At 37.2% G+C, this 26,269-nt stretch overlaps 1 protein-coding gene across 1 annotated transcript; it reads right to left on the bottom strand.

Moving 5' to 3' along the window:
- Positions 1-21,540: 21,540 nt before the first annotated feature.
- LOC149229652 (uncharacterized) lies at positions 21,541-25,516 on the bottom strand. Its single transcript, XM_089381091.1, has 2 exons — positions 23,293-25,516; positions 21,541-23,204 (listed from the first exon to the last, which is right to left on the bottom strand). The coding sequence occupies exons 1-2, from the start codon at positions 25,514-25,516 to the stop codon at positions 21,541-21,543; spliced, it is 3,888 nt and encodes a 1,295-aa protein (XP_089237217.1).
- Positions 25,517-26,269: the final 753 nt, after the last annotated feature.

Genomic DNA, 26,269 nt, shown 5'->3' on the forward strand with positions numbered 1-26,269 from the left:
TTGGTGCAAAGGAGATTGGTTGATGCAGATATATTTGATGTTTTGATAGATCTAGTCTGAAAATTTATGAAACGTGGCCCCTGGAAGAAAAGAGAAGGTTGTAGCCTTCTTTAGGTAGAAGCCTGCGTATTGGTATAAGACTGCACCAATACAAAAATTGTAAAAAGAAGTTTCTAATTTAAAAAGAAGATAAAGACGATTGCAACAGGTGGTTTTCACCCACATTGGGTTTCCACCTTATATCTTGTGTTCTTGTGTGTGATTGTCTGTTTTGTTTTTACTGCACCTAGTTATTATCTATATGGTTCTGATGCACTGTTTAAAGATCAACATATGATGAATTAACTGAATCATAAGTCTATAGGATATACGCTAGTTGCCTTAAACACAGTTGGGTATACACGCGAGTTCCGTTAACTGAAGTAGCTTATATGAATTTGATTATGGAAATGGAAAATTGTTGACTTGCTAATACTGATTCACCCCCCTTGCCCCCTCTCAGTATTATTTCCAACAATTGGTATCAGAGCAGGTCCTTCAGAAGAAGCTTCATTGCTTGAAGGAAGATCTATCATCATGAGTAACTACGAAAGAGAGGGATCCATTAGACCACCAATCTTTGATGGGAGAAACTTCGTTTATTGGAAGGTAAGAACCACAGCCTATCTTCAATCTCTTGGAACAGATGCCTGGGAAATCATGGAAGGAGGATATACATTTCCATCAGCGATTCCTACAGATACGACAGATAAAAAGCAATATGAAACCAATGCCAAGGCTGTCAATACATTATTGGGGAGTCTGTCACAATCATAATTTGTCAAAGTTATGCAGCTCAAAACCACCAAAGAAATATGGGACAAGATCGTTCTAAGCTATGAAGAGACAATCAGGTAAAACGTGCAAAACTACAAACTCTCAGAATTCAATATGAAACTCTCAAAATGCACAATGATGAATGTATAGCTAGTTACTTCTTACGTATAGATGATATTGTTAATTGCATGAAGAACTTGGGTGAAGAGATAAAAGAAGTTACTTTAGTTGAAAATGTTTTAAGATCCTTGTCTACTAAGTTTGAATCAAAAGTATCTGCCATAGAAGAAAAGAAGGATCTTCAGACTATTACTATGACACAGTCGTACAGAATCTTAACTTCTTTTGAAATGAGAAAAGGAGGTCCATTAGATATGAGATAAGTCGCATTCAAAGCTTCAGGATGATAAGAACTCAATGAATTAGGACATATTTCAAAAGGAGAGGAAGAAGAAAACTTTGTCAAGAACCTTCAACGGGGTTCCGAAAGATTCAGAGGTAAACTAACTTTCAAATGTTTTGCTTGTGGAAGAGTCGGCCATTATGCTGCCAAATGTCCTCATAAAGATAAGCTTGATAAAGGCAAGGAATCAGCAAAATGGAATAGAAAACAAAGTGTAAGTTAGAAGAGCTACTATACGCATGAATATAGCGATGGTTTATCAAATAGTGATGAAGATGAAAATAGTAATGACTATAGACTTCTGATGGCTTTTGAAGATGATGATTTCCTGGATGCTTTAGATGAAGATGACCTTTATGAAGAAATCTCTAAACTGAAAACCTGTTTAGAAGAAAAGAATATGATTATAGATACTCTGACATTCCAACTTGTTGAAAGAGAAAAACACAATGAAAAATTAGAATGTGAAATTGTGGGTCTAAGAAAGGATATTGAGAAAACAAAAGCTCTCAATCTTAGATTTGCTAAAGGATTATAAACCTTAAATGAAATTATCAAAATGCCACGTTCTCCTCTGATAAAGACAGATCTTGGATATACTGAAGAAGCATCCCAAGCATAGAAGCCGTCAACCTCCACTAAAAGCTATCTTGATGCAGCAAAGAGCAATGAATAGTTTGACAATCGACAGTGAAGGCATAAAGCAGATCACCAGGTAAATTAGGCTCAATTTACTTCAAGGATGAACAGAAGCTACAACCAACCTCAGGTAAATCATACTCAATATGTTTCAAGAATGAATATCAATAGCAACTACAAACACCAGGTCAGTAGATTCGATAATCGCGGGAACTTCTTTAATGGCCAATGTTTTTCATGTCATAACTTTGGACACAAAGTTGCTCAATGTGTTGCTTACAAAACCATCATGACTAGAGAAGCAAGAAATCAAAGGAATGTGACGGGGATCATGAAACAGACTTACAATAACTTTTCTCTTCTTGAAAATGAAATAGAATGCTCTAACTGCAACAACTTCAGTCATGAAGAATCTGAATGCAGGGGTAAATTTTGGCAAACATATCAGAAGGAGCAAGCTTCATTAAATCCCAAAATATGGAGAAAGAAAGAACCACAACAAAAAGATGTGGTATAGCCTTGTATGCAGAAGGACAAGAAAATTAGTGGCACATCGACAGTGGATGCTCGAAACACATGATAGGTGATAAAGAAAAACTTCAGTCATATAATGCCTTAGAAAAGGAAAGAAGGTCTCTTTTGGAAATGACACTCCTGTTGTCATAAAAGGTAAAGTTTCTGTTCTCTTAAAAGAAAAAGTTAAAGTTGGGAATGTTATATATGTTGATGGTCTAAAGCATAGCCTGTTGAGTGTCAGTCAAATGTGTGATCAAGGAAATGAAGTAGTATTTTGATCAAATGGATGTGTTATTCATGAGCTTGATACAGGAGAAACCGTGATCAAAGGTATAAGAACACCAAACAACTTATACATACTCAAGGGAGGACAACAACAGTGCTATCTAAGAAAAAATGATGAACAATGGTTATGGCACAGAAGATTGGGTCATCTAAGCTTCTCTCAAATAAGAAAAGCATGCAGATTTTAGGTTGTTTGTGATCTTCCTGATATCAACATCCCAGAAAATACAATATGCAAATCATGTAAATTTGGTAAGAAAACCAACTACACTTCCCTAAAAGGGAAGGATCAGCTAGTAAGCCTCTTGAACTTGTTCATATTGATTTATGTGGACCATCAAGGAAAAAATCAACTCATGGAGAGGAATACTTTATATTGTTCATTGATGATTTTTCCAAAATGTGTTGGATAGGGCTTCTAAAGCATAAAGATGAAACATTTGAAAAATTCAAAGCCTTCAAAACCTTGGTTGAAATTGAATCAGATTGCAAAATCAAATGCCTCAGATCTGATCAAGGAGGGGAATTTACCTCGGATGAATTCTTTGACTTTTGTGAAGAACATGGAATAAAAGGGCAATTCTCCACTGCAAGGACTCTTCAGAAAAATGGAGTGGTAGAAATGATGAATATAATTGTTCAACAAATGGCTCGTGCTATGCTAGATGAGTCTGGAACTCCTGCAACCTTCTGGGGTGAAGCTGCATTCGCTGCCATCACCATTCTCAACCAAGCAAATGTTCGGGTAAACAGAACTCAAACTCCACATGAACTTTGGTATGGTAAGACTCCTACTGTCAAATACTTCAAAGTTTTTGGAAGCAAATGTTACATTAAAAGGACTGATGAAAAACTTGGCAAGTTTGAACCTAGAGCAGATGAACGCATTCTCCTTGGTTACTCTTCCCGAAGTAAAGGATATAAAAGTGATATAATAAAAGACTTGGGAAAATTATTGAAAGTATTGATGTTGCGGTTGATGAAGCATGCAAAAATCCAAAGCAAGTAGAAACCAAAGATTGTGAAGAAGATGAGGATTATCCTCCCACATCAAATTACACTAATTCTGAAGAAGAAACCAATGAAGCACCAGAAGAACAAATAACGGCGGAAGAAAAGACACCATCCAAGTATGTTCAGAAAAATCATCCAGAGACTCAAATTTTGGGACAGAAAGAGGCAGGTGTGAAGACAAGAAGAACTATTATAGAAGCTTCAAGCTATCTAGCATTGCTTTCCTCCATCGAACCTCAAAATGTAAATGAAGCATGCAAAGATGAATGTTGGGTCAAGGCCATGAATGAAGAACTTGAGAAAATTGAAAAGAATAATACTTGGGAATTAGTTCCTAGACCTCAAAATGGATATTCAGAAACAAGCTGAATGAAAATGGAAAAGTTGTTAGAAACAAGGCTAGACTTGTTTGTAAAGGATATGCTCAACAAGAAGGTATAGATTTTGAAGAAACTTTTGCACCTGTTGCTAGACTTGAAGCCATAAGAATGTTCCTTGCTCTTTCTAATTTTCAGAAATTCAAAGTATACCAAATGGATGTAAAATATGCCTTTCTTAATGGAGACTTAGAAGAAGAAGTATATATTGAGCAGCGAGACAGATTCATTCTTGGAAATGATGAAAAACTTGTATGCAGACTCAAAAAGGCTCTCTATGGTCTAAAACAAGCTCCAAGGGCCTGGTATTACCTTCTTGACAAATACTTCCATCAACAAGGTTTTTCAAAAGGATCAGCTGATAGCAATCTATATACAAAGATTGACAATAATAAATTGCTAATACTTGTTGTGTATGTTGATGATATCATTTTTGGTAGCAATGAAGAAGCCATGAGTTGGAATTTTTCTTTGGTAATGCAGCAAGAATTCAAAACGTCCTTGCTTGGTGAGCTTACATATTTTCTTGGTTTACAAGTTCAACAAAATAAAGATGGCATTTTTCTGTCACAAACCAAATATCTCAAGCAGATCTTGAAAAAATATGGCATGGAAGATTCGAAACCAGTATGTACCCCAGTGATAACAGGATGCAGTCTCAGCTCAAAAGATGAATCAGTGGCAGTACATCAACCAACCTACAGATCCATGATTGGCAGTCTGCTTTATCTAACAGGTACCTGACTAGATATCATGTATACAGTGGGAATAGTTGGAAGATTCCAAGCAAATCCAAAGGAATCACAACTTCAAGCAATCAAAAGGATTTTCAAATATCTTCAAGGAACACAGAATTTTGGTTTATGGTATCCTAGAGATACAGATCTTACACTTCATGCATATACAAATGTAGATTGGGTAGGAAGCGTTGATGACAGAAAAAGCACTAGTGGCGGTGCATTCTATATGGGTTCTAGATCAGTGTCTTGGTTCAGCAAGAAACAAAGTTCAATTGCATTATCTACAGCTGAAGCAGAATATGTCGCTGATGTATCTTGCTGCACACAACTCCTTTGGATGATGCAAACATTGCAAGACATTCAGATCACATGTACTCCACCCATCTCCATTCTATGTGATAATACAAGTGCCATAAGTATTTCAAAGAATCCATTCATGCATTCCAAGACCAAGCACATACCCATCAAATATCATTTTCTACGTGAACAAGTGCTTGAACAAAAGGTCAAATTGGAGTATGTTCCCTCCAAAAAATAGGTTGCTGATATATTCACCAAACCACTGCCCAGGGAGACATTTGAATATCTCAAATAGAAGCTGGGAGTAGTTGATGCATCATCCTACTGTTAAAAATTATCTGTTTCAAAGAAAAGTGGTTATGCACGAGTTTCATAAAGCGTAGCCATGTACATACGCAGGTTTCTGTAGATATAGTCGCGTATATGTTGGTTTGAAGAAAAGCAATGGGCCAGACTTAGGATAAAAGGAGTCTGATATGGGTCTGACAGTGATCATCTGGCATAGGTTCAAGGGGAGCATATACTTCTAATAATGCATTGTTGGCATTATCTTAGAAGATCTTGGTACAAATTCACAAGTTCTTTTTGTTTCAGGTGGAACAGGTTCAGGGGGAGATCTGATTAACAGATGTTATTAACAGATGTTGCTAATGATAGTTGCTAATGACTATAATGGTCTTGTTTCAGATATTTGGTCTCTATGTCATGTATTTTTTTTAATGTCAAGACCTATTTTGTTACCCCACTTTACATAGGATGGATGATGTCATGTTCTTGTTTTGACATGTATAAACAATTGGTATATCCCCACTTGGTTGGGTGGATGAGTCAAACTTGGTATATCCCCACTTGGTTGGGAGATGGATGTATGTATGAGTCATTGGTGATAGGAAGGTCATTTATGATGTATGTATAGAGTCATGTTCTTCTTTTAGAACATCTTTTTGCAGATATTCAAGGGGAGCCTGGAGCTCAATCAGCACACTTCAGCATATCAGAGAAATTTGCATGACCTTAGGGGGAGCATAACCCTTTTCTCTTGATGACAAAGGGGGGGAGTGACTTGGGGTTGCCATCAAGTCCAAAGGGGGAGATTGTTGGAATTATGACACAGATTTGGCACTGTGACACAGGTGTTGTCCTTGATGGCAACTCACTCTAATGACAGATCACAGTTCAGACTCACAGAATGAAGAAAGAAAGGTATACGCAGGTTCCCCATTGACCAAGCCACATGTACACACAGGTTAGTAGACCAAAAGGAGCGTATAACGTACACACGCACTTTCACATAAGGAAAGTCACGTACATGATGGAAAACTATGTTTTGGTCTGTGGTATTTGGTCCATGGTATTTTGATCCATTGTATTGGTCCAAGATATCTGGTCCAGAGTGTTGACCCCAGGTATTTGGTCCAAGGTATTGATCCTAAGTGGTTTTGGTCCATGGTATTCAGTAAGGCCTAAGACTATAAAAGGAGGAGAAGTTCATTAGGCAAAAGTACTCAAGTATTGAATATCTGATGAAGAGCAAGATCTAGCATACCGCTTATTGGGTTGTGATGCATAGCTGGATCTGAACCAAGGATGAACCTTAGTGCTTGATGAAGGATAAGATCTGATGATGGGTCATGATCTTAAGGCTTGAAGTGAAGTATCTTTATGTGGTTTTTGATTATTTATCCGAATATCTAGTGCATGTTGTAGTCTGTAAATATGATGATCTGGGTATAACTGAAGTCTGAAATTGTTGTAAAGTTTAAACCATCATTTACAGATCTGTACGCAGGTTCACTTTAGAAAAGTCACATATACAGGCTGGTTCTAATATCAAAATAATGTATACATCTTAAATTTGATTTGCAGATCTGTATGCAGGTTTGCCTTAAGAAAAGAGCGTATGCACACAGGTTCGACACATTGAAGTAGCGTATACCTCATAAAATATGTTTTAGCTGCTTCTGCAATGTTCTGAGTTCTGGTTACTGTGCTCTAGTTACTGTGCTCTGGTTACTGCATTCTGGTTACAACATTCTGAAAAGTGATTGATTGATTCAGTTGCGATTGGTGCAAAAGAGATTGGTTGATGCAGATATATTTGATGTTTTGATGGATCTAGTCTGAAAATTTATGAAACATGGTCCCTGGAAGAAAAGAGAAGGTTGTAGCCTTCTGTAGGCCGGCACCTATGTACTAGTACATAGATCAGCTAGTACAAGAGCTAGGGGTTGTAGCTCCCTTCCAGGAGAAGCTGGAGAACAAGAGAAGGTTGTAGCCTTCTGCAGGTAAAATCCTTCGTACTAGTATAAGACTGCACCAGTATAAAAATTGTAAAAACAAGTTTCTAATTTAAAAAGAAGATAGAGACGATTGTAGCAGGTGGTTTTCACCCACATTGGGTTTCCACCTTATATCTTGTGTTCTTGTGTGTGATTGTCTGTTTTATTTTTACTGCACTTGGTTACTATCTATATGGTTCTGATGCACTGTTTAAAGATCAACATATGATGAATTAACTGAATCATAATTCTACAGGATATACGCTAGTTGCCTTAAACACAGTTGCGTATACACGTGAGTTCTATTAACTGAAGTAGTGTATATGAATCTGATTATGGAAATGGAAAATTGTTGACTTGCTAATACTGATTCACCCCCCCTCTCAGTATTATTTCCAACAAAAATCTCTCATACAATTCTCATTATGAAGAAGGTACATTTTCATCAAGTTTATTATGGCATGCTATATTTGGACACTTGAATTATGACAGCCTCTGCTTGTTGAAGAAAAATGGTGTTACTGGTTTGCCTATAATTCCTATGAAACTTAAGCAATGTGATGCTTACATTCTAGGAAAGCATAGTAAACAGTATTTTCATGATTCACATTCCAGAGCACATAGAAAACTTGAACTCATTCATTTAAATTTATGTGGTCCAATGCCTGTTCTTTCTGCAAATGGAAATAAATATATGATGACATTTATTGATGACTACACCAGAATGTGTTGGGTTTATTTATTGAAGAAAAAATTTGATACTTTTCAAACATTCAAGAACTTTCATACATGGATTGAAAATGATGCACAATCTCATATTGGCTTTATTTGCACTGATAATCGAAAAAATACACTTCAAATGAATTTGAAAACTATCTTCGCCAACATGGGATCAAACATCAAACAACTATGCCTTATAATCCCCAACAGAACGGAGTTGCTGAAAGAATGAATAGGAAAATGTTAAATATGGTGCACTCCATGATGTTTTTCAAAAATGTAAAATTGATGTTTTAGGTTGATGCAATTCTATGTGCTGTATATGTAAAGAATAGATGTCCATCTAATGTTATTAGAAACAAGACTCCTTATGAAATGTGGTATGGGCACATTCCTTCGGTAAAGCATCTCAGGGTCTTTGGTTCCACATGTTATGCCTTGATACCAAAGGTACATAGAAATAAACTTGGTGCAAGAAGTCATAAGTGTATCTTCCTGGGGTATTCAAACACCTCCAAAGCATACCATCTCTATGATGAAGTCAATAAAAAGTTTGTTGTATCTAGAGATGTAATCTTTCTTGAATCATCCAAAACTGACAATGTTGTTGAGCGGCAACTTGATCGCTTGGATAGATTCACAAATACAAAATCATTTCAAGAATTTGATAATCATATTCCACATCTTGAAGGGGGGATTCCTATACTAGATCAACCTATGGAATCTTCTTCTGAAGCACTCTCTCCCCCGCATGAAACTCCAACAATGGATGATACTTTGAGTGATGTGATTGACAGAATTGGGAGACTCAATCTTGATTCAGTCCCAACTCAATCAACAGAGTAGCCTAGACCATCTGAGAAAGGTCCCCCAAAGTGGCTAATAAAGACACTTGAAAGTGTTCATCCTGATGAGGTTGGAAAGACAGGAACTAGAAATTAAAACTGGCAAAATGGAGGTGATGTAGATGACTTTGATTCACTTGTTGATATGGATGTTTCTTATGATTGTGAATTGAATTTGTCTACAGATTTTGAACCAACTTCCTTCAAAGAAGCTGATTCTCATGATGAATGGAAAGAAGCAATGCAAAAGGAGTATGATGCCTTAATAAAGAATGACACTTGGACGCTGGTTGATCCTCCATTGGGAGCCAAACTAATTGGCTACAAGTGGGTCTACAAGAACAAGTATAAAGCTGATGGTCACTTGACAAGCACAAAGCCAGGCTTGTGGCAAAAGGTTTTGCACAAAAGAAAAGGGTCTCTTATGAGGAGACTTTTTCCCCCACAACAAAATGGGCTACCATCCGGACACTCTTTGCCCTAGCAGATCAGAACGATTGGAAAGTCCATCAAATGGATGTAAAAATTGCTTTCTTGAATGGAGATCTAAAAGAGAATGTTTTTATGTCCCAGCCTGAAGGATTTTCTATGAAAGGACATGAACATAAAGTATGCAAACTTTTGAAATCCTTGTATGGCCTCAAACAAGCACCGTGAGCCTGGTATGAAAAACTAACTAAGAATCTTCTAAAACTCAATTTCAAACATTATGATCTTAATGATGCAACTTTGTTTGTCAAGAAGGTTGGGAAAACAGTTGTATATCTTGTGGTATATGTTGATGATCTTTTGATGACAGGGAACAATGAAAGCTACATTGCATCCATAAAGAAGAAATTGAGGAAAGGTTTTTAAATGACTGATTTGGGCTATGTTCATTACTATCTTGGTATTGAAGTAACTCAACATCTAAAGTCCATATTCCTTTCTCAAAAGAAGTACATTGGAGATCTATTGAACATGTTTGGCATGACTGAATGCAATCCTCTAAATACTCCAATGGAACAAAACTTAAAGATCACATCCATTAAAGGAAAACAATTTGAGGATGCAACAAAGCTTGTAGGAATTCTCAACTACCTAACTACTACCAGACCAGACATTTCATTTGCTGTGAGAATCCTCTCCAGGTTTATGCAAAAGCCTTGTGAGAGACATTGGTCTGCTACAAAAAGAATTCTAAAGTAGTTGAAGGGAACTCAAGACTTTGGAATCAAGTATACACAGGTAGGCGACTTCAGCGTGATTGGATACTCTGATTCAAACTTCGATGGAGATAAAGAAACTGGGGTATCTACTTCAGGTTATGCTATGAGTCTTGGATCAAGCGTTGTCTCCTGGAGATCACACAAACAATCAGTTGCAGCAGATTCCACAATAGAGGCAGAATATGTGGTAGCAGCTAAGGCAACAAAAGAAATTGTGTGGCTCAGGAAAATTCTTGATGATTTGCAGGTTAAAAAAGTGCAATCAACTCCACTCATGATTGAAAATACCTTGGCAATAAAGTTGGCCAAAAACCCAAAGTTCCATGATCGAAAGAAGCACATAAATACAAAATATCATTTGATTCGACATCATGTTGAGGCCAAAACAATCCATCTTCACCATTGTTCCACTAATGAGAAAATTACAGACATCTTCACCAAAGCGCTTGGAAGAGAAAAGCTTGAAATATTTAGAATGATGCTTGGACACACCAACATCCCTTCAGATTAAGACGGGGAATGTTGACACCTAATCATAGGGATTGGGTGAACAACTATAATTAGTGTAAATAAATAATAGCAAAAATGGAGAGTCATCGGGAGATGAACTAAACAGTCACTCCCTCTTGTATATAATAATGAACAACCTAAATGAATATACAATTACATTTGAGGAGTTACCTCCTAGTCTGACATGACCCATGAGCTAAGCTACCCACTTCCTGCACACCCAGCCAACGTGTAGACGCCCCTTCGTCCGCACACTCCTTGGTCGCTCACCCACATCGCATGCCTCGTCTGCATGCTCATCTGCATGACCCATCACACTCTTGGTTGAATCCATTTGGGTGCCCTGCCATAGTGCGAGTGCACACCCTCTGACTCGCCCTCCACTTGTGCGCCCGGTTAAACGTGCCCATCATCTGACTCGCCTGTTGGTCCAAATTTCAGTTTTTTGACTCTCCAAACCATGTGGGTAGTCCCGAGCACTCATTGGTCGCAATGCCAAGTCGAGGCCCTAACAGTTTGCCTTCAAATTATTATGGAAGCCATCATGAATAAGATTTGTATGGTTGTCTTATAATTTGAATCTCTTGAATTATGGAATCATGGCTTCAAGTTTGTATAGAAATATATGGTTATATATATATATATATATATATATATATATATGGTTGGTAAATATTAATTGACATCCATCCATGTTGTTAAAAATTAAAACAAAAAAAATTGTATATATATATATATCTTAATGAAATTATAATTTTGTTTTAAATATGGTTTATTACAATAACAGGGGCCAAAACCTTGATTTATGAATACTATCTCACCAAAAAACTATAATATAATCATTTCGTATGACACTTGTTCATATGACATCAATCAATTTAATTAAGTTTGTGTCTAATATTAAGAATATTCTGTGACGATTAAATTCCAACCATCTACCTAAGTAGCTCAACCCTACAAATTAAATGGCTCGTAAACTTGACATTGGAATACTTACGTAGATATACATCTCACATTATAGAGATTTTAAAAAATAATATATATATATATATATATATATATATATATATATATATATATATATATATATATTCTTAAATATGGAGATTTACCTTCATGTCTTCATGGAAATCTTTAATATGTAAATAGGCTTTTTTATAATACCATGACCAATACTATGACCTACTAATACCACGTGCCCAAAAAACCACATATAAAATATATTTGTACAACATTTTTAATTCAATTAAAAAGACAAAAAAAAAGATATAACTACTTCAAAATAAACACACTTATCTACATAATAATTTTGATAATTAAAAATTATAATTTAAAATAAAATAATATAAATCAAAAAATTAAAAATCAATATTTTTTTATTTATTTTTATGAAATTTAACACACTTTAATCTTTCTTCTTACCAAAACTTTATATTTCCTATTTAATAATATTTACATATTTTTAAATCATTAAAAATTAAACAATTTGGTAGATTATAACATTGAACCATTATATTTTTTAAGTATCTAAAACTGAATTAGATAAAATTTGTGTTATCTAAGACACATCCAACACTTTTAAATTGTTCTAAAGTTCATAAAAAAAAAGGGAAACTTTATAATAGCCTTAAATGTTAATATGAAATATGAACCAAGTGACATAGAGATCAAGAAACTCATGAGGGGGTAAATTATTAAATTATATGATTCTCCTATGTTATATCTAGTGTCCAAGTGGTCCTTTATATAGAAATAGGTAACCATAATCACTTATTTAGTTTAATGAACTCCATAGCTATCCCCAACAATATCTCCTACATATTTCATGAATTTCATAACCAAATGTTTATCCCTAACTTCCCTCATTTTTTCATACTTATATAACAAGTATACAACATTAACACATTACAAATTCATCATAGTTTATTGAACATCTCAAATAGGAGTTATTCCTTCGTATTCTCCTTTAATGAGCACTTGTGATCTCAACATGCATTTTTTATCTCTCTTTGCAACCATCCCTTTTACATCTTCATGCTCTATGCTCTTTTTCTTCACTATTCTTTGTATTCATATTAAGTATTATGAAATATTTGGTCTTTTCCATTCTTCATCCATGATCATATTCATATTTTATCTTGTCCCTTCAAAAACATAAACAATTTCACTACCCCTACATCATGACCAACCATCACACCTCAATTGGATTATGCATATAACAAATTATACATCACATCAAGGTATTTCTATTTACCACAAACATTAGTGGTTTCAAATGATTATGAACTATGAATATGGTTGTAAACTTCTATGTTATTTGGTACTCTTTGTACAACTGGAACTTTGGTTTTAGAAGGTGACAACATGATCGCAGGATCTTTATCTTTCTTTCTGTAAGATTTTCTAGCTCTTTCTTAAATTCTTGAAATTTTGTGAAAACTTCATCCTTTGTCTTAAGTAGATAAACCCAAGTTTTTCTTGAATGATCATCGATGAATTTAACATAGTATAGATGACTGCCAAGAGATTTGGACATAGGCCCACATACATCAGAGTGAATGAGATCCAGAATCTCTTAGGCTCTAGATGTGTTGTTAGCAAATGTTTTCTTTGTACTCTTTCCCAGGGCACACCCTTTGTAGACTCCTTCATGTTCTGATTTCATATTTGGAATTCCATTTACAATTGAATTTAGGGTTCGTATAATTTTGTAATAAAGATGGCCCAATTTTCTATGCCATAATTCACATGGGCTTATCTCAAAGTGGACAAGTGATTGATTTTGAGGAGATGAGGGTTTGTATAGTCTGCCTTCTCTAACTCCACTGACTCTAGATTTTTTCAATGCTTAAATATTTGGCCCAAACTACTACTTTACCATCAATAAAAGAAACTTTATCCCCCTTTTCTTTTAGAGATGAAACTGAAATTAGATTTTTGTACAAACCTGGAATATATAATATGTTGTTGAGATAAATTTTACCTCCACCTTCCAATGCAATTGATGTTGATCCAATTCCTTTGATGGGATAGCTTTTGTTGTCACCTAGCTCCACTGAGTATGAAGATTTTCCTTTAGACAACGTCTTGATTTTCTTGTGATATCGGGTCATATGTCTTGAAGCTCCATTTTATATTGCCCATATGTTTTCATCTTGGAATGTTTTGGATAGAGCTGAAAACAATCCTTAATTTCTTGAATCTTCTGGATCTTGGGAGGAGAATAATTTACTCCATACTATTTTGAAGTATTGCTTGATTAATCTAGCTAAAGATGAGCACTTCTTTACTAGATTTTCCATTATATAGTTGATCTCCTTCCTGTCCTCTTTGAACCATAGCTCTGATACCATGTTGAAGAATCTAGGGAAAATTATGACTTAAAGATTCATGTTTAACTTATTGATAATGTTTGTGTTATCTTTCTTCTTTAATATCCTTATCTTCGTTATGTTAGTGCTTTCATCAAACAGTTACTAGAACATAAGATCAATAGTAGAACAAATGCACAATATGTTGGCTCCAAGCCAGGGCAAAACCTCTCCTCTTGAGAGTAAAACCCTTGAATCTAGGGAAAATTATGACTTAGAGATTCATATTTAACTTATTGATAATGTTTGTGTTGCCTTTCTTCTTTAATATGCTTATCTTCGTTATGTTAGTGCTTTCATCAAACAGTTATCAAAACATAAGATCAATAGTAGAACAAGTGCACAGTATGTTGGCTCCAAGCCAGGGAAAAACCTCTCCTCTTGAGAGTAAAACTCTTGAATCTCTTCTTATAGATGTTTAGTAGATGAATACCAAGACCCTTGAAAAAAATTTTGACTAAGGATTACCTTCAATATGCTTGTCACTATCCCTTGCACTATACGGTCTTTGTTTCACAATCTTTTTGTCTTTATGACACTGTACTCTTTCTGACTTCAACCTCCTTATACATTCACATTTTTATCACCACCCACTGCTTCTTAGTTAGATCATCTGAACTTCACTGAAAGGCGGACTTTATCATGAGACAGACTTGTATTTGAATTTCACCGAGTCACTATAGTTCTGTGTAGACTTCACTGGGAGAATATGTATGCCTCACCGAGAGATTGTGGATGCCTAACCGAGAGACTGTAATTCTGTGTAGACGTCACTGAGAGAATATATATATCTCACCGAGAAACTATGGATTCCTAACCGAGGGACTATATTTTTGTGTAGACTTCACCGAGAGACAGTGAATGCTTCTTCACCAAGAGACTGTGGCTCTGTGTATACTTCACCAAGTAACAGTGTATGCTTCTTCACCAAGAGATTGTGGTTTTGTGTACTTCACCTTCGCTTTTCCTCTTCCAAAATCATCCGAAGTGCTATTCTTGAAATGTCACTCCATGCGTTATACATATAGGTCATTGTTGACATCCATTAGGCCGACATGTGATCCATAAGTCAGGCTGACTTATCAAGGAGATCAGTATGTTTTTCATTTAGCCAACTTGCAAGGGATAGTGACACTAGGTTTATTGAAGCATAAATGCTTTGGCATGACTATAATAATACTTATGTTTAAGACACAATATCCTAAAGACATCAAGAAGATGTCTTTGTCCTATGGTAAATACATCTCTCTCATGAAACCCATGATGCAAGGAACAATAAATGTCTCTTGCCATAATATTATATTTTACATGTCATAATGAAAACCGAACCTAGTTACGTTTTCTTATACACAATCCTAATTTTAATGCTTATCCAAATGATTAAATGATGAATTTCATTATATCTCACAATTTTGATGTTAAAAAAAGGAGGGGGATTTCGTCTCATTCCAATATTATAACATATCTACCATGTCGTTCCTTTTACAACTCCTATGATGTATTATGTGATGCCACCACCCATGTAATTGGCACCCCACTTTGTTTCTCATCAAACACCATGAGTTTGTATAGCTGATACTGTCACATTCAAAAAATATGAAGTCAATTTTAGCTCATTAATCATTATCAATTACTACAAATCAAATTATTGTACTAGATCAATCATTCTTAATACAATCACCCCAGATTTATTTGTGTTGAATGTTGAATCCATGGCTATTAATATATCATTTGATAGCTTTAACATGGTCTCCAACATCCACTTTGTTTGAATTCCAACTATAAAATGGATCTCTCCACCATTGTGCTTTTTATAAGAGAAAAAATAATCTTGGGTTTTTATACCAAAGGTTCACACTCATTTCATCCTTCTTATGAAACTGAGACTTTATTTTCATTAGACGATTATAGATGTTATCAACATGTTTCATGCATAAAAATAAATCCATATCTCGAGTTGTGGCATCTATGTCAACATATTTTTTAACATGCATTTTACAAATCGAGTCAATCAGCACTTCCAAGAAGAAACAACTCTCTACATAGGAAACCATGCCCCTTGATAACTTTGGTTGATGTAGGACCTAACATCACCGAAAGTGTCATGCTAACCATGACAAGGCCATCCTTAGCTATATTCATGTTCATACATGTTACATGTTATTATTGTTATGTCGGGGATTTGAACCATAACTTTTACATTGAAATGGCATTGATAGCCCCTGATTTTCGCAAATGACGATCTTCGTTTCATTTCATTTTCTCCTCCTTTGTCCTTTGGGCCATATGAACAAGCATACGTACATAGAAAATGTTTGAAAGGTTAATCCATATGACAAATGATAAAGCATTGTTGATACCAACATCTAAAAGCAATGCATCTCTAAACAACTTACACTTCATATCACATGGATCACATGGAAGCAGTAGGCCTTGAGCTTGGCCATTTATTTTGAAACCTAACGAAATAACATGGAGCTTATGGGTTCATTTCCTCTCCTATAATAAAGTCAAGAATTATATGTGAAGGGATTTTTTCAATCCAATCAATCCCCATGTTGTTTCCATGTACTTCAAACCAATCTAAATCCTTTCTAAAAAAAATTATCTTTTGATTAGGGTCTTGCACCAGAAGGCCAATGATAGTTTCCCATTTTCCTTGCTTTACCATTTTGTGACCCATGGAGTTGCTGCAATGGTGACCCAACAAGTTGTTGCAATGGGGACCTAGAAAGTTGTTGCAATAGTGACCCAACAAGTTCCCATAATAGTGACAACATGAGTTGTCACAACGGTGAACTAGTGAGTTGTCACAACGGTGAACCAAAAAGTTTCCACAATGGTCAATTATCGAGTTGCTACAATGTTGAACTTGTGAGTTGCTACAAAGGTGAACCAACGAGTTTCTGCAAAGGTGAACTAGCAATTTGGTGCAACGGTGAGACCATGAGTTGCCGCAACTATGAACTAGCTAGTTGTCGCAACGATGAAATAATTTTTTGTGTATGACTGCAGAAATCTGATGGAGCAAGGTAGCTAGGCACTCAAACATTTTAAGGTTATGAAGTTAGATGGATAAGACTGGTGAGGTGATAGAAAGAGCAAGACAAGCATGTATTCTTCCTAAACTGAAGAAACTGGACAAACTATGTAGATTTCCCCAAAACAGAGCATATAAAATGTATTCTGCTTATCAACTTGAAAATCAACATATCATATAAGTGAAATGCAATATGGGAGTACAAAACATTCAAACATATGCAACATAAGAAGAAACTAAGTTAAAATTCCATACAACAAGTATTCCACCAAAATAGCTGCAACTCATTCATTAAATTCTACCAAATATTGATTACACTATTGTATCTGATCAATAGCCAAACATCCAAATGATTCCAACATGTGAAATGACTAATAAAATACATCATATAGGCCTCAAAATAACTCATCCTAGCCTTAGGGGTCAAATCCATGAGAGGAGGAGCAGCTGCAAGAAATACTGAACTGATAGCTGGAGTATAGGGTGGTCAAAGTGACTCATCCCTAACTTAACTAAACTGATTCATTACATGCCATGTAGGCCATTTAACTAATGTATTTACCCTACATAATAGTAAAAAACATAATAATTACATCATCCTGATCAATTACATGAGTAAAACATCAATTTCCCCTAGGTGAAAGTCAATTTAGAGTGAAACAATGAAAATTGTAGAAGACTATCAAATGCGCCCTTGAACTATCAAACGCACCCTTTCGCGCCCTTCAAGTTCAGGGATGCTTTTGGGTGCCTTCCTAGTGTCCAAATTTTCTCCAAGATAGCTCGTTGGAAAGCCCTTCGAGTATACTTTCTAGATATGTCTTCATTTTTCAATTTGGAGGTCATTTTCCCTATCAAAATTCCAATCTCCCAAGACTGGTAAACGCGCAACAACCAGGCCAAAAAGGAGGTAGAAAGGTGGTTTTTTTATGGTTTTATACCCTTTTGGCTAACCAATTTTCCTCCAAATGCTTAGCAAATTCATAGGGTGCATGTCCTCATCACTATGAATCCAAAAATGCTAACCATTTACTCATTGGATGCCCCAAAAAAGAGCGCAACGCCCAAGGTGTTGTGCATTTCACTTTTTCACTGTACCTGTTCTACATAATTTTATTTCATACAACCATACTTTCTCTGGTTTAAGGTGCATGTTGTAATACAAAGGATCCACCTAGCTGCCTGCTCATCTTGGGATCCAATAACTTGAAGAATTACCAATCAACATGTGATGCTTTTGACTATTCATTTCCAGAGGGAAGTGCTTTGTTATAATTATCACAAGGGTTCAACTAAGAACTCCCTCTGAGATTGATAAGATACAACATTCTTCAATTTGTAACCATGAGTCCTACTCTTATTCTTCAAGACCCGAAGGTAGCTTCACAGTATGTTCTTATTAATTATAAACATCAAGAATTCAAAAGGATCTTTTCTTCCCTCTGAAGCCTCTTCATCAATCAGGGAGGCTTAAATTACATCCTTCTCAATGAAAATTTGAACGAGTTCATCTCTCTGGTGTACTTGTTGTTCCAGTCAGTGTAGGATTATTGTATACACTATCTCAGTTCATCATCTAATGGTAACATATTGATCCAGGCAACCATCTAGGCCATACTATAACTTTGAAGCACGCTAATGACTATAAGTTTTTAGCATAAGAATGGTTTGCAAAATCTACATACTACATTAATATAGACATCTTCAGTCCTTGCAACAATCACATTCTTCTTTTCCATATTAGGCAATCCAGTCAAATAGAGGTTCATATAACAACACTAGTTACATAGTATGCTTATACTTCTGAGATTTCAATATAGAGGATTATAAGAAGTAGTCCTTGGACTATTTAGAGACTGCGACATATCATAACCATAGTAGTATAACATAACAATATTCTGATTTGTGTTAAGACAGTACCATGATGGTGATCCAAACTATACTCCTAATTTAGATTAATAAGGTTTAGTTATGTGACATTATTAGATTCCAAATTGTGCTATTATAAGGTTATGAACTACCTTCAACAAACTACAGAAATCACCAAAAGGGTATCACAGGGATGACTGAGCTTGAACGTCGTGATAATCCTCTAAGAGATCCAAACTTATCTTGTCAATGCAAGACATATCACTGTAGTGTATGGAATTACAAACTTTGCATCTTCTAATAATTTATTTTTACATTCACACGGGTTGCCATACTATATAATACACTGCACATAAAGAACCATCCTTGAAAGGTTCTTAAAGGATTTCTTTATAACTGCATACGATTTGTATATCATTGACATAATCGTCCAATGTATTTTCATTTTTCAAGTATTTGAAACAAACCTTTGGTATATGATAATATTATGATGCAATTCTTCATACTTATGACATAGCTTCTTTTATAATGATAAGAGATTATCTAAGAATACTTCAAACCACATTGTAGTGATGATGCATATCTCTCATTCGAATGATTCGAGAAGTCATCGATATTTAAACTTAATTCTCACATTATAGTATGTTATGCATGGAAACGTTTATCAAGCTAGGAACCAAACAATATGTCAAGTTGAAAGCTCTTCAATTTTGTCACCTCTTTATTTCAAATGCCACTTAAGGTTTATGAAAGAGGGTCTTAACCAATCTTATTTGAGCAACATGATTTCAAAAGACATATGCTTGAATCATAGACTTTCAATTATGATTTATTCCCTTTTGACATATATAGTCTTCAAGAGCGTTCAAACAAAAGTTACTATTAGCATATACATACTTTATATTTCGGTAATTAGACATATTTATGAGGAATGCCCACCATAATTTATGGAATTATTTGCATTCTCTAGGTAGGAGTACAAATTAAATATGTTTTACGTAAAGATTGTAACAACCCCAAAAATTTAACACTACGTCGACACCTTTCTCTACCAAAGCTCTGATACCATGTTAATTTTTATGGTATGTTCCATGCTTGCAACAACTACTTCAATGTCTTATCATCATTGACATTAATTATAGATAGAACATCAACAATATGTACAAGAAGATATGAGATGATTTGATTACAACTGAGGGTCCCAATTATATACCTAGGTAGATACCCATTCACAAATGTTCATGTCCTTGGAGACATGACTCTTCAAGGCTAATTATTAGTTAATTTTTCATTATTTATGATTGTTATTAATTATAGTGTTTTATATTATTTTTATATATTTTTTATTCATAGCAGGCTTCTAGGAAGGGGAATTAGCCACTAGTTGCACGGTTTAACAAATCTCTATTTATTTCCATGAATTAGATGGATTCTTGTACTAGAAGTGTTCTTATGGGGAATGGAATCTTAGGTTTCATATGGAATAAATTCAGTAGAACTCTGTATGGAATAAATTCAATAAAACTTTGGGAATAAAATTGGGTTTCTAAAAGGTCCAATCTCTATATTTATTGCATGAGGTGTATATTATGAATAGTATTGTCTGCATTCCCCACAGACGAATATTCAAACATGTCGAGGGCAAAAAATCTTACAAAAATTGCAACAATGCAAACAACAAAGAGCGATGCAAATTACTGTTGCACTTCATTTTGGGTGACACTGACCTTTGCTCATCTAGCTACAAGCGTGTCGGGTTACAATTTCTCTAAAATTAGACTTTGTCTCTGGGTGCAAGAGATTTTAGAAATGTACAGGCGACTCGAGAACTTGGATTTCAGAATAGAAAACGTGGCAAGCTAAAGCAGACTCGTCATAAATTCAAATGGGGGTGGTAGGAAAAACGTCCTACCAAATGGAACCTGCAAATGGTAATCAAGATGAAGACAGAGAAGGGTATTCGAGACAGAGACGAAGAAGGTGGGAAGTTGGAGACAGAGAGGTATGGGGCCCACGGCGAGTCGACAAGGGTCGGTCGGAGTAGTCTCGTCGACGACAAGTCAATGCAAACCCAAAGGGTAAATTGTCGACTCATTAGAATACTCCAATATTGACAAGTAATGTTGGTGTGATGACAACTATGGCCGAATATCTTTTACATGGGAATTCAAACTTTCATCGAAAACAAAAGAGTAGGAATTAATGGAAACCTGTGAGTTTTCTGAAAATGATTGTGAAAGTTGATATTGTTTTTTTTTTCCCATGGAAAAAAGTCGTAATTTCTATTAATATATAAGAAATTACATTTTGTAGATGCCGAGGCATATGCATATGGAGGCAAGATTGCCTGTCAAGATACATGAAACTGTCCAGATAAAGATATGAAAGCTTAACCGCTAAGCGCTATTACTCCACGCAGGGAGTCTGATATCAACTATATTGTGTCTAAGCTTCCCTCAACAGGTAGAGAGAAAAAAGTCCAAAATTGTATCGTCTCTGCGCAGAGAGAGATATACTATGTACCAAAACCAAAACTGTCATATATACAAGCCATTAAAGTAGATATAAGAAAACATAATTTATACAATGAGATCAGAAAATATTGGGCTTATAGCCCAATTTGTCCATGTTCTACAAAAGGTCTGTGGTAGTATTGATGGTAGGTACCATCGATTTCCTCCTGTATCAGCCAGTCATTGTCCTGTAAATGCGCTGCCTCTTTTGAAAGTTGATCTGCCTCCGTGTTTTGTTCCCTGTAAATATGTCGACAGACAAAGGAGTCAAATGAGGATATCAATCTTTGAGCTTCTCCTAGAATATGCCGCAAAGTAAATGCATTACAATGAGATGCATTGTTGAGCCAGTTACACACGATTTTGGAATCACCAAACAACTGAAGATGACTGCAATGTTGTTCTAAGGCGAAATATATGAGATGTTTTGTTGTACAGAGTTCAGCAAAATTGTTAGTACCCCTGCCCAGGTTAATTTGGATTTTGAATCTGTGTGTATCATTCAGGAAAAGTATGGCTCCTCCACCACATCCTGCCTCCTGTGCAGAACCATCAAAATATGCCCACGGTTTAGATTTGTCTATGATTTCAGGTATGATGGTGCGAGGAGGGGCTATGCTATCGTCCTCAGGAAGGAGATCATAATCAGCGATGGTATGAAGCAGAATAGAAGGCCAATGGGGGTCTTTGAGATTGAATATGGAGTGGTTTCTAGCAATCCATATAGCCCAGCAGGCTAGAAGGGGCATGTTCCTGGCTTTTCCCTTGTGGACATGGCACCAAGAATTCCAAGCATCCTGAATGTTATGACCGTGCCAGGCTTTTAGGGATGGGTAGTGTGCAGTGATACAGTTCCAATACTCTTTAGAGGATGGGCAACTTAAGAAGAGGTGTTCGGTACTCTCCTCATCAAGTCGACAAAGATGACACTGAAAAGGGCCATGAAAGGATCTTTTCATCAAATTGGCACCTGTAGGGATCTTGTCAAAAAGTATGTTCCACAGTAATAGGCGGGTACGAGGGGCAGCCTTGAGTTTCCAAAGTGATCTCCAGCTCAGGTCGATGGTCTGAGGTTTAAAGGGATCCATGAGTCTGATGTATCCTTCTTTAGGGGAGTATGTTCCGTTCTTTGCGAATGCCCATATAACCTCGTCCGGTTCATCAGTCAGGCGGATATGCACCTGAGTGAGAGCTTCAATGTATTGCTGCCAGTCAAGTCGCCATTGCTCGGGGATGTCCAAGTCATGTGCCGATTTCCAAGCCTGCTGAAGAAAGGTAGAATTATTTCGATCTCCTATGTGCTTAATGTGGATGATGCCCCTGCTGTTTAGGAACCTGATCAAGTCAGCTGGCAATCTGTGTGCATTACCACAGCCCACCCATGGATCCGTGCCTATACGAACTGCATTTCCTTCATTAATTCTCCATGTGATGCCTTGTCGCAGTAGAGGTAGTGCATTCATCATCGCCTTCCAAATGTTGGAGATGTTGTTGTTTGTGTGATGTGTCTGTCTAAACCAATCCATCAAGTTCATGGGCCAGATGTATTTTTCTTGTGCAACCCGAGACCAGAGACTATTGGTGGTGATGAGTTGCCAGCCAAGTTTTGCTGCCAGAGCTTTCGAAAACAGATCAAGCCTTTTGATGCCCCATCCTCCCCATTGTTTTGGAATAGCAATTCTATCCCATTTGACCCAAGCAAAGATTTTCCCCCAGTTGGTTGCCCTTCCATAAAAATCTGCAGCATATACTTTGGAGTCTGTTCAGAATACCTTTCGGTATCCATGCTAGAGTCATCCAGAACACAGGCGTGGCCTCGATTACCGCCTTTATGAGTACTAATCTACCGGCACGGGAAAGATATTTGTGGTACCAGATCTGTAAGCGTTTTTCCACTTTCACAATAAGCCACATCCAGTCTGCAATCCTATATCCAAGGGGCTTTAGCCGGAAGCCCAGGTATTTAAGCCCGTCTTCCAAATTGAGAGCGGAGAAGGGGAAGCGTTGGGTAGTGTAGATGGTCTCATGCTGAGAGCATCCAAAGATGGTAATTGTAGATTTTCCTTCATTAACTATCATCCCAGTTGCCTGCTGAAAGAGTTTGAATATATTTTGTAAAACCGTGGAGTCTCCAATGCTACCATTTAAGAAAATAAGAATGTCATCAACAAACAATAGATGGGTCAGATATAAGTTCTCTGAAATCTTGATACCAACCAACTGATTTCTGTTGTGGGCAGCAATGATGGATCTACTTAAACCTTCCATTATAAGTAAAAATAGAAGAGGGGAGAGAGGGCATCCCTGCCTGAGTCCTCTCTCGGATAGGAAGAAAGGTGTGGCTTCCCCATTTAGTAAGACACTGTAAGATACATCCTTGATGCAGCTCATGATCCATTTGATGTATGCATAGGGGAACCCCAGATGAGTCAATAATAATCTGATATAGAGCCAATTTGCTCTATCAAAAGCCTTCGAGAGGTCCACTTTCAAGATCATGCCTTTCTGCTTCTTCGTCTGCAAAGTGTGAAGGAGTTCCTGAGCAGTGGCAATCGCCTCATGTATCTGTCGATGCTGTAGAAAAGCAAATTGCTCAGGAGATATATGTCTAGATAGAATTGGCTTCAGGCGATTTGCGATAATCTTAGCAATAATCTTATACAGACAGTTACAAAGGGAGATGGGTCTGAAATCATTGAAGGAGGAAGGGGAATCAGATTTCGGAATGAGGGCAATGAAGGTGGATTTGATGGCCGAGGGAATATTGCCACTTCTTCTATAGTCCTCCACAATCTTGAGTAAATCATCCCCCAGGATATCAAAGAATGCAATATAGAATTCGATGGTCCACCCGTCAGGTCCGGGGCTCTTATCTTTCTTGAACCATTTTATGGTAGCTTCAAGCTCTTCCTTCGTCACTTCCATCATCAGGTTCTCCGAGTCCTCCTGTTGCACAAACCTGGGGAAAAGTTCTGCAACCCGCATTATTTCCAAAATATTCACTTCTCTAGGCGCCTTGTAGATGGTCTTGAAGTGCTCATTGGCTAATCTAGCCAAATCCTGCTGAGTTGATACCACTTGGCCCTGTTCATTTTGAAGTTCCCAGATAGTATTAATGGCTTTCCTTCCATTGGAAAATTTATGATAGAACTTAGTGTTGTTGTCACCTTCAGTGAGCCAGATAGCCCTGCTTCTGAGACGCCAGCTCTCCTCTCTTTCCTTCAGGATTTGGGAATGCTTTGAGACTAGGGAAGTGTATAGGTCCTTGTTTGCCTGTGATAAGAAGGTACCATTGGATGAGTCCTCATATAAGGCTATGGCTCGTTCTGCTTCCTTCAAAATATTATCATCGTTTATCCGTTTCTGGTGTGCCCAATTTCTAGTGATCCTCTTAAGTTCTGTCAACTTCCTTATAAAACCAGCAGTATGATCCTCCCGTTCCAAGATAGGATTGGTTTCCCAATATTCAGATACCAGTTGCGAATAGGAGGGATCCTTGAGCCAGGAGGCATTGAATTTGAAGGGGCTTTTAATCCTCTGAATGTTATCCAACAGTTCCAAAAATATAGGCCGATGGTCAGATATGCCGCCAGTACCAACCCACTGCCTAATGCGAGGATGAAAGTTTAAGAAGGCTTCTTTGATAAGAAATCTGTCTAACCTTCTTGCAAGACTGTGATCTCCACTTCGGTTGTTAGTCCAAGTATACTGGATTCTGACTGAAGGAATGTCTACCCACTGATGCTCTTCGAGTAAGGTAGAGATCGTGTCGGATAGGCTGTCAACCTGGGCCGAGTGGCCCCAGGATTCACAGAATCCCAACGAGAAGTTCAAATCTCCTCCCAGGATGATGTTATCTGCCTGTAACAGTTCAGAGTCAAGAAGGGTCCTCCAAAATGTTTCCCTATCCACGCAAGGGCCATATACATTCATGATACAGATTTCAGTTCCAAGAGAGTGGGTGTATATGTCTATACCAATGAAACCTCTGCCTCCCCATAAGTTCCTGAGCTCCATAGACTTGTTACAGAACCCTATAGCAGTACCGCCCGATCTCCCGGACGCATCCATAGCATGGAAGGTCCAATTCGACAGCCATGAGTTAAGAGTAGGAATGAGGGAAGCAGCCGAGCAAAGGGTTTCTTGTAAGAAAATGACATCCAACTCGGTCGATGTGAGTAGTCTTCTGAGGGCTAGTTTTTTGGGGGGGCTAGCAACCCCTCGGCAATTGAATGATAAGAATTTCATGGAGGGTGAGGCAGAGGGCCGTTCCTTGCTCTAAGGGCCCTGTCAATGGTTTGTTGTCGCCCGAGGGCAACTTCTTCACCCGCGGCGTGTCTGGCTTTTGTTAGCTGAGAGGGGCGTCCCCTAGAAGATTTAAGGGAGGCCGGGGGAAACACAGGGTCCAGACCAATCGCATCTAATCCCTTATCCTTTGTTCTGGAGCGGAGAGGGTACCGGGGGGTTATAGGGGGAGAGAGGGGGGGGATAGAAGGGATGGAGGTTGAAATCAGGGAGGGGATGCTGGGGGAAGGGATGGGGGAGGGAAGGGGGAGGGAGCAAAGGAGGGAGGAGGGAGGGATAAAGCCCAGGGATCTCGGGAGAGCCAAAGTGTCCGAGGGTGGAAGAAAGGGGGGGAAGTACCCATGCAAGTATGAGATGCAAAAACTTTAGGTAAGCCAGATACAGGAGGAGAGGCAGGGAATAACATACCCGCAGTCGAGGTGATCTCCTTTGCTGGACCAGAGCTTGTTGGAGGAGGAGGCGAGGAAGGGATGGAGTCCGCTGGTCGCTTGTCCGATGCTACTTTGTCAGGAGATCTTC

This window comes from Pinus tabuliformis, chromosome J, assembly GCF_031772625.1.
Source record: "Pinus tabuliformis cultivar Carrire ecotype Pingquan chromosome J, CPIR1, whole genome shotgun sequence".
In the NCBI taxonomy this organism is placed as follows: Eukaryota; Viridiplantae; Streptophyta; class Pinopsida; order Pinales; family Pinaceae; genus Pinus; species Pinus tabuliformis.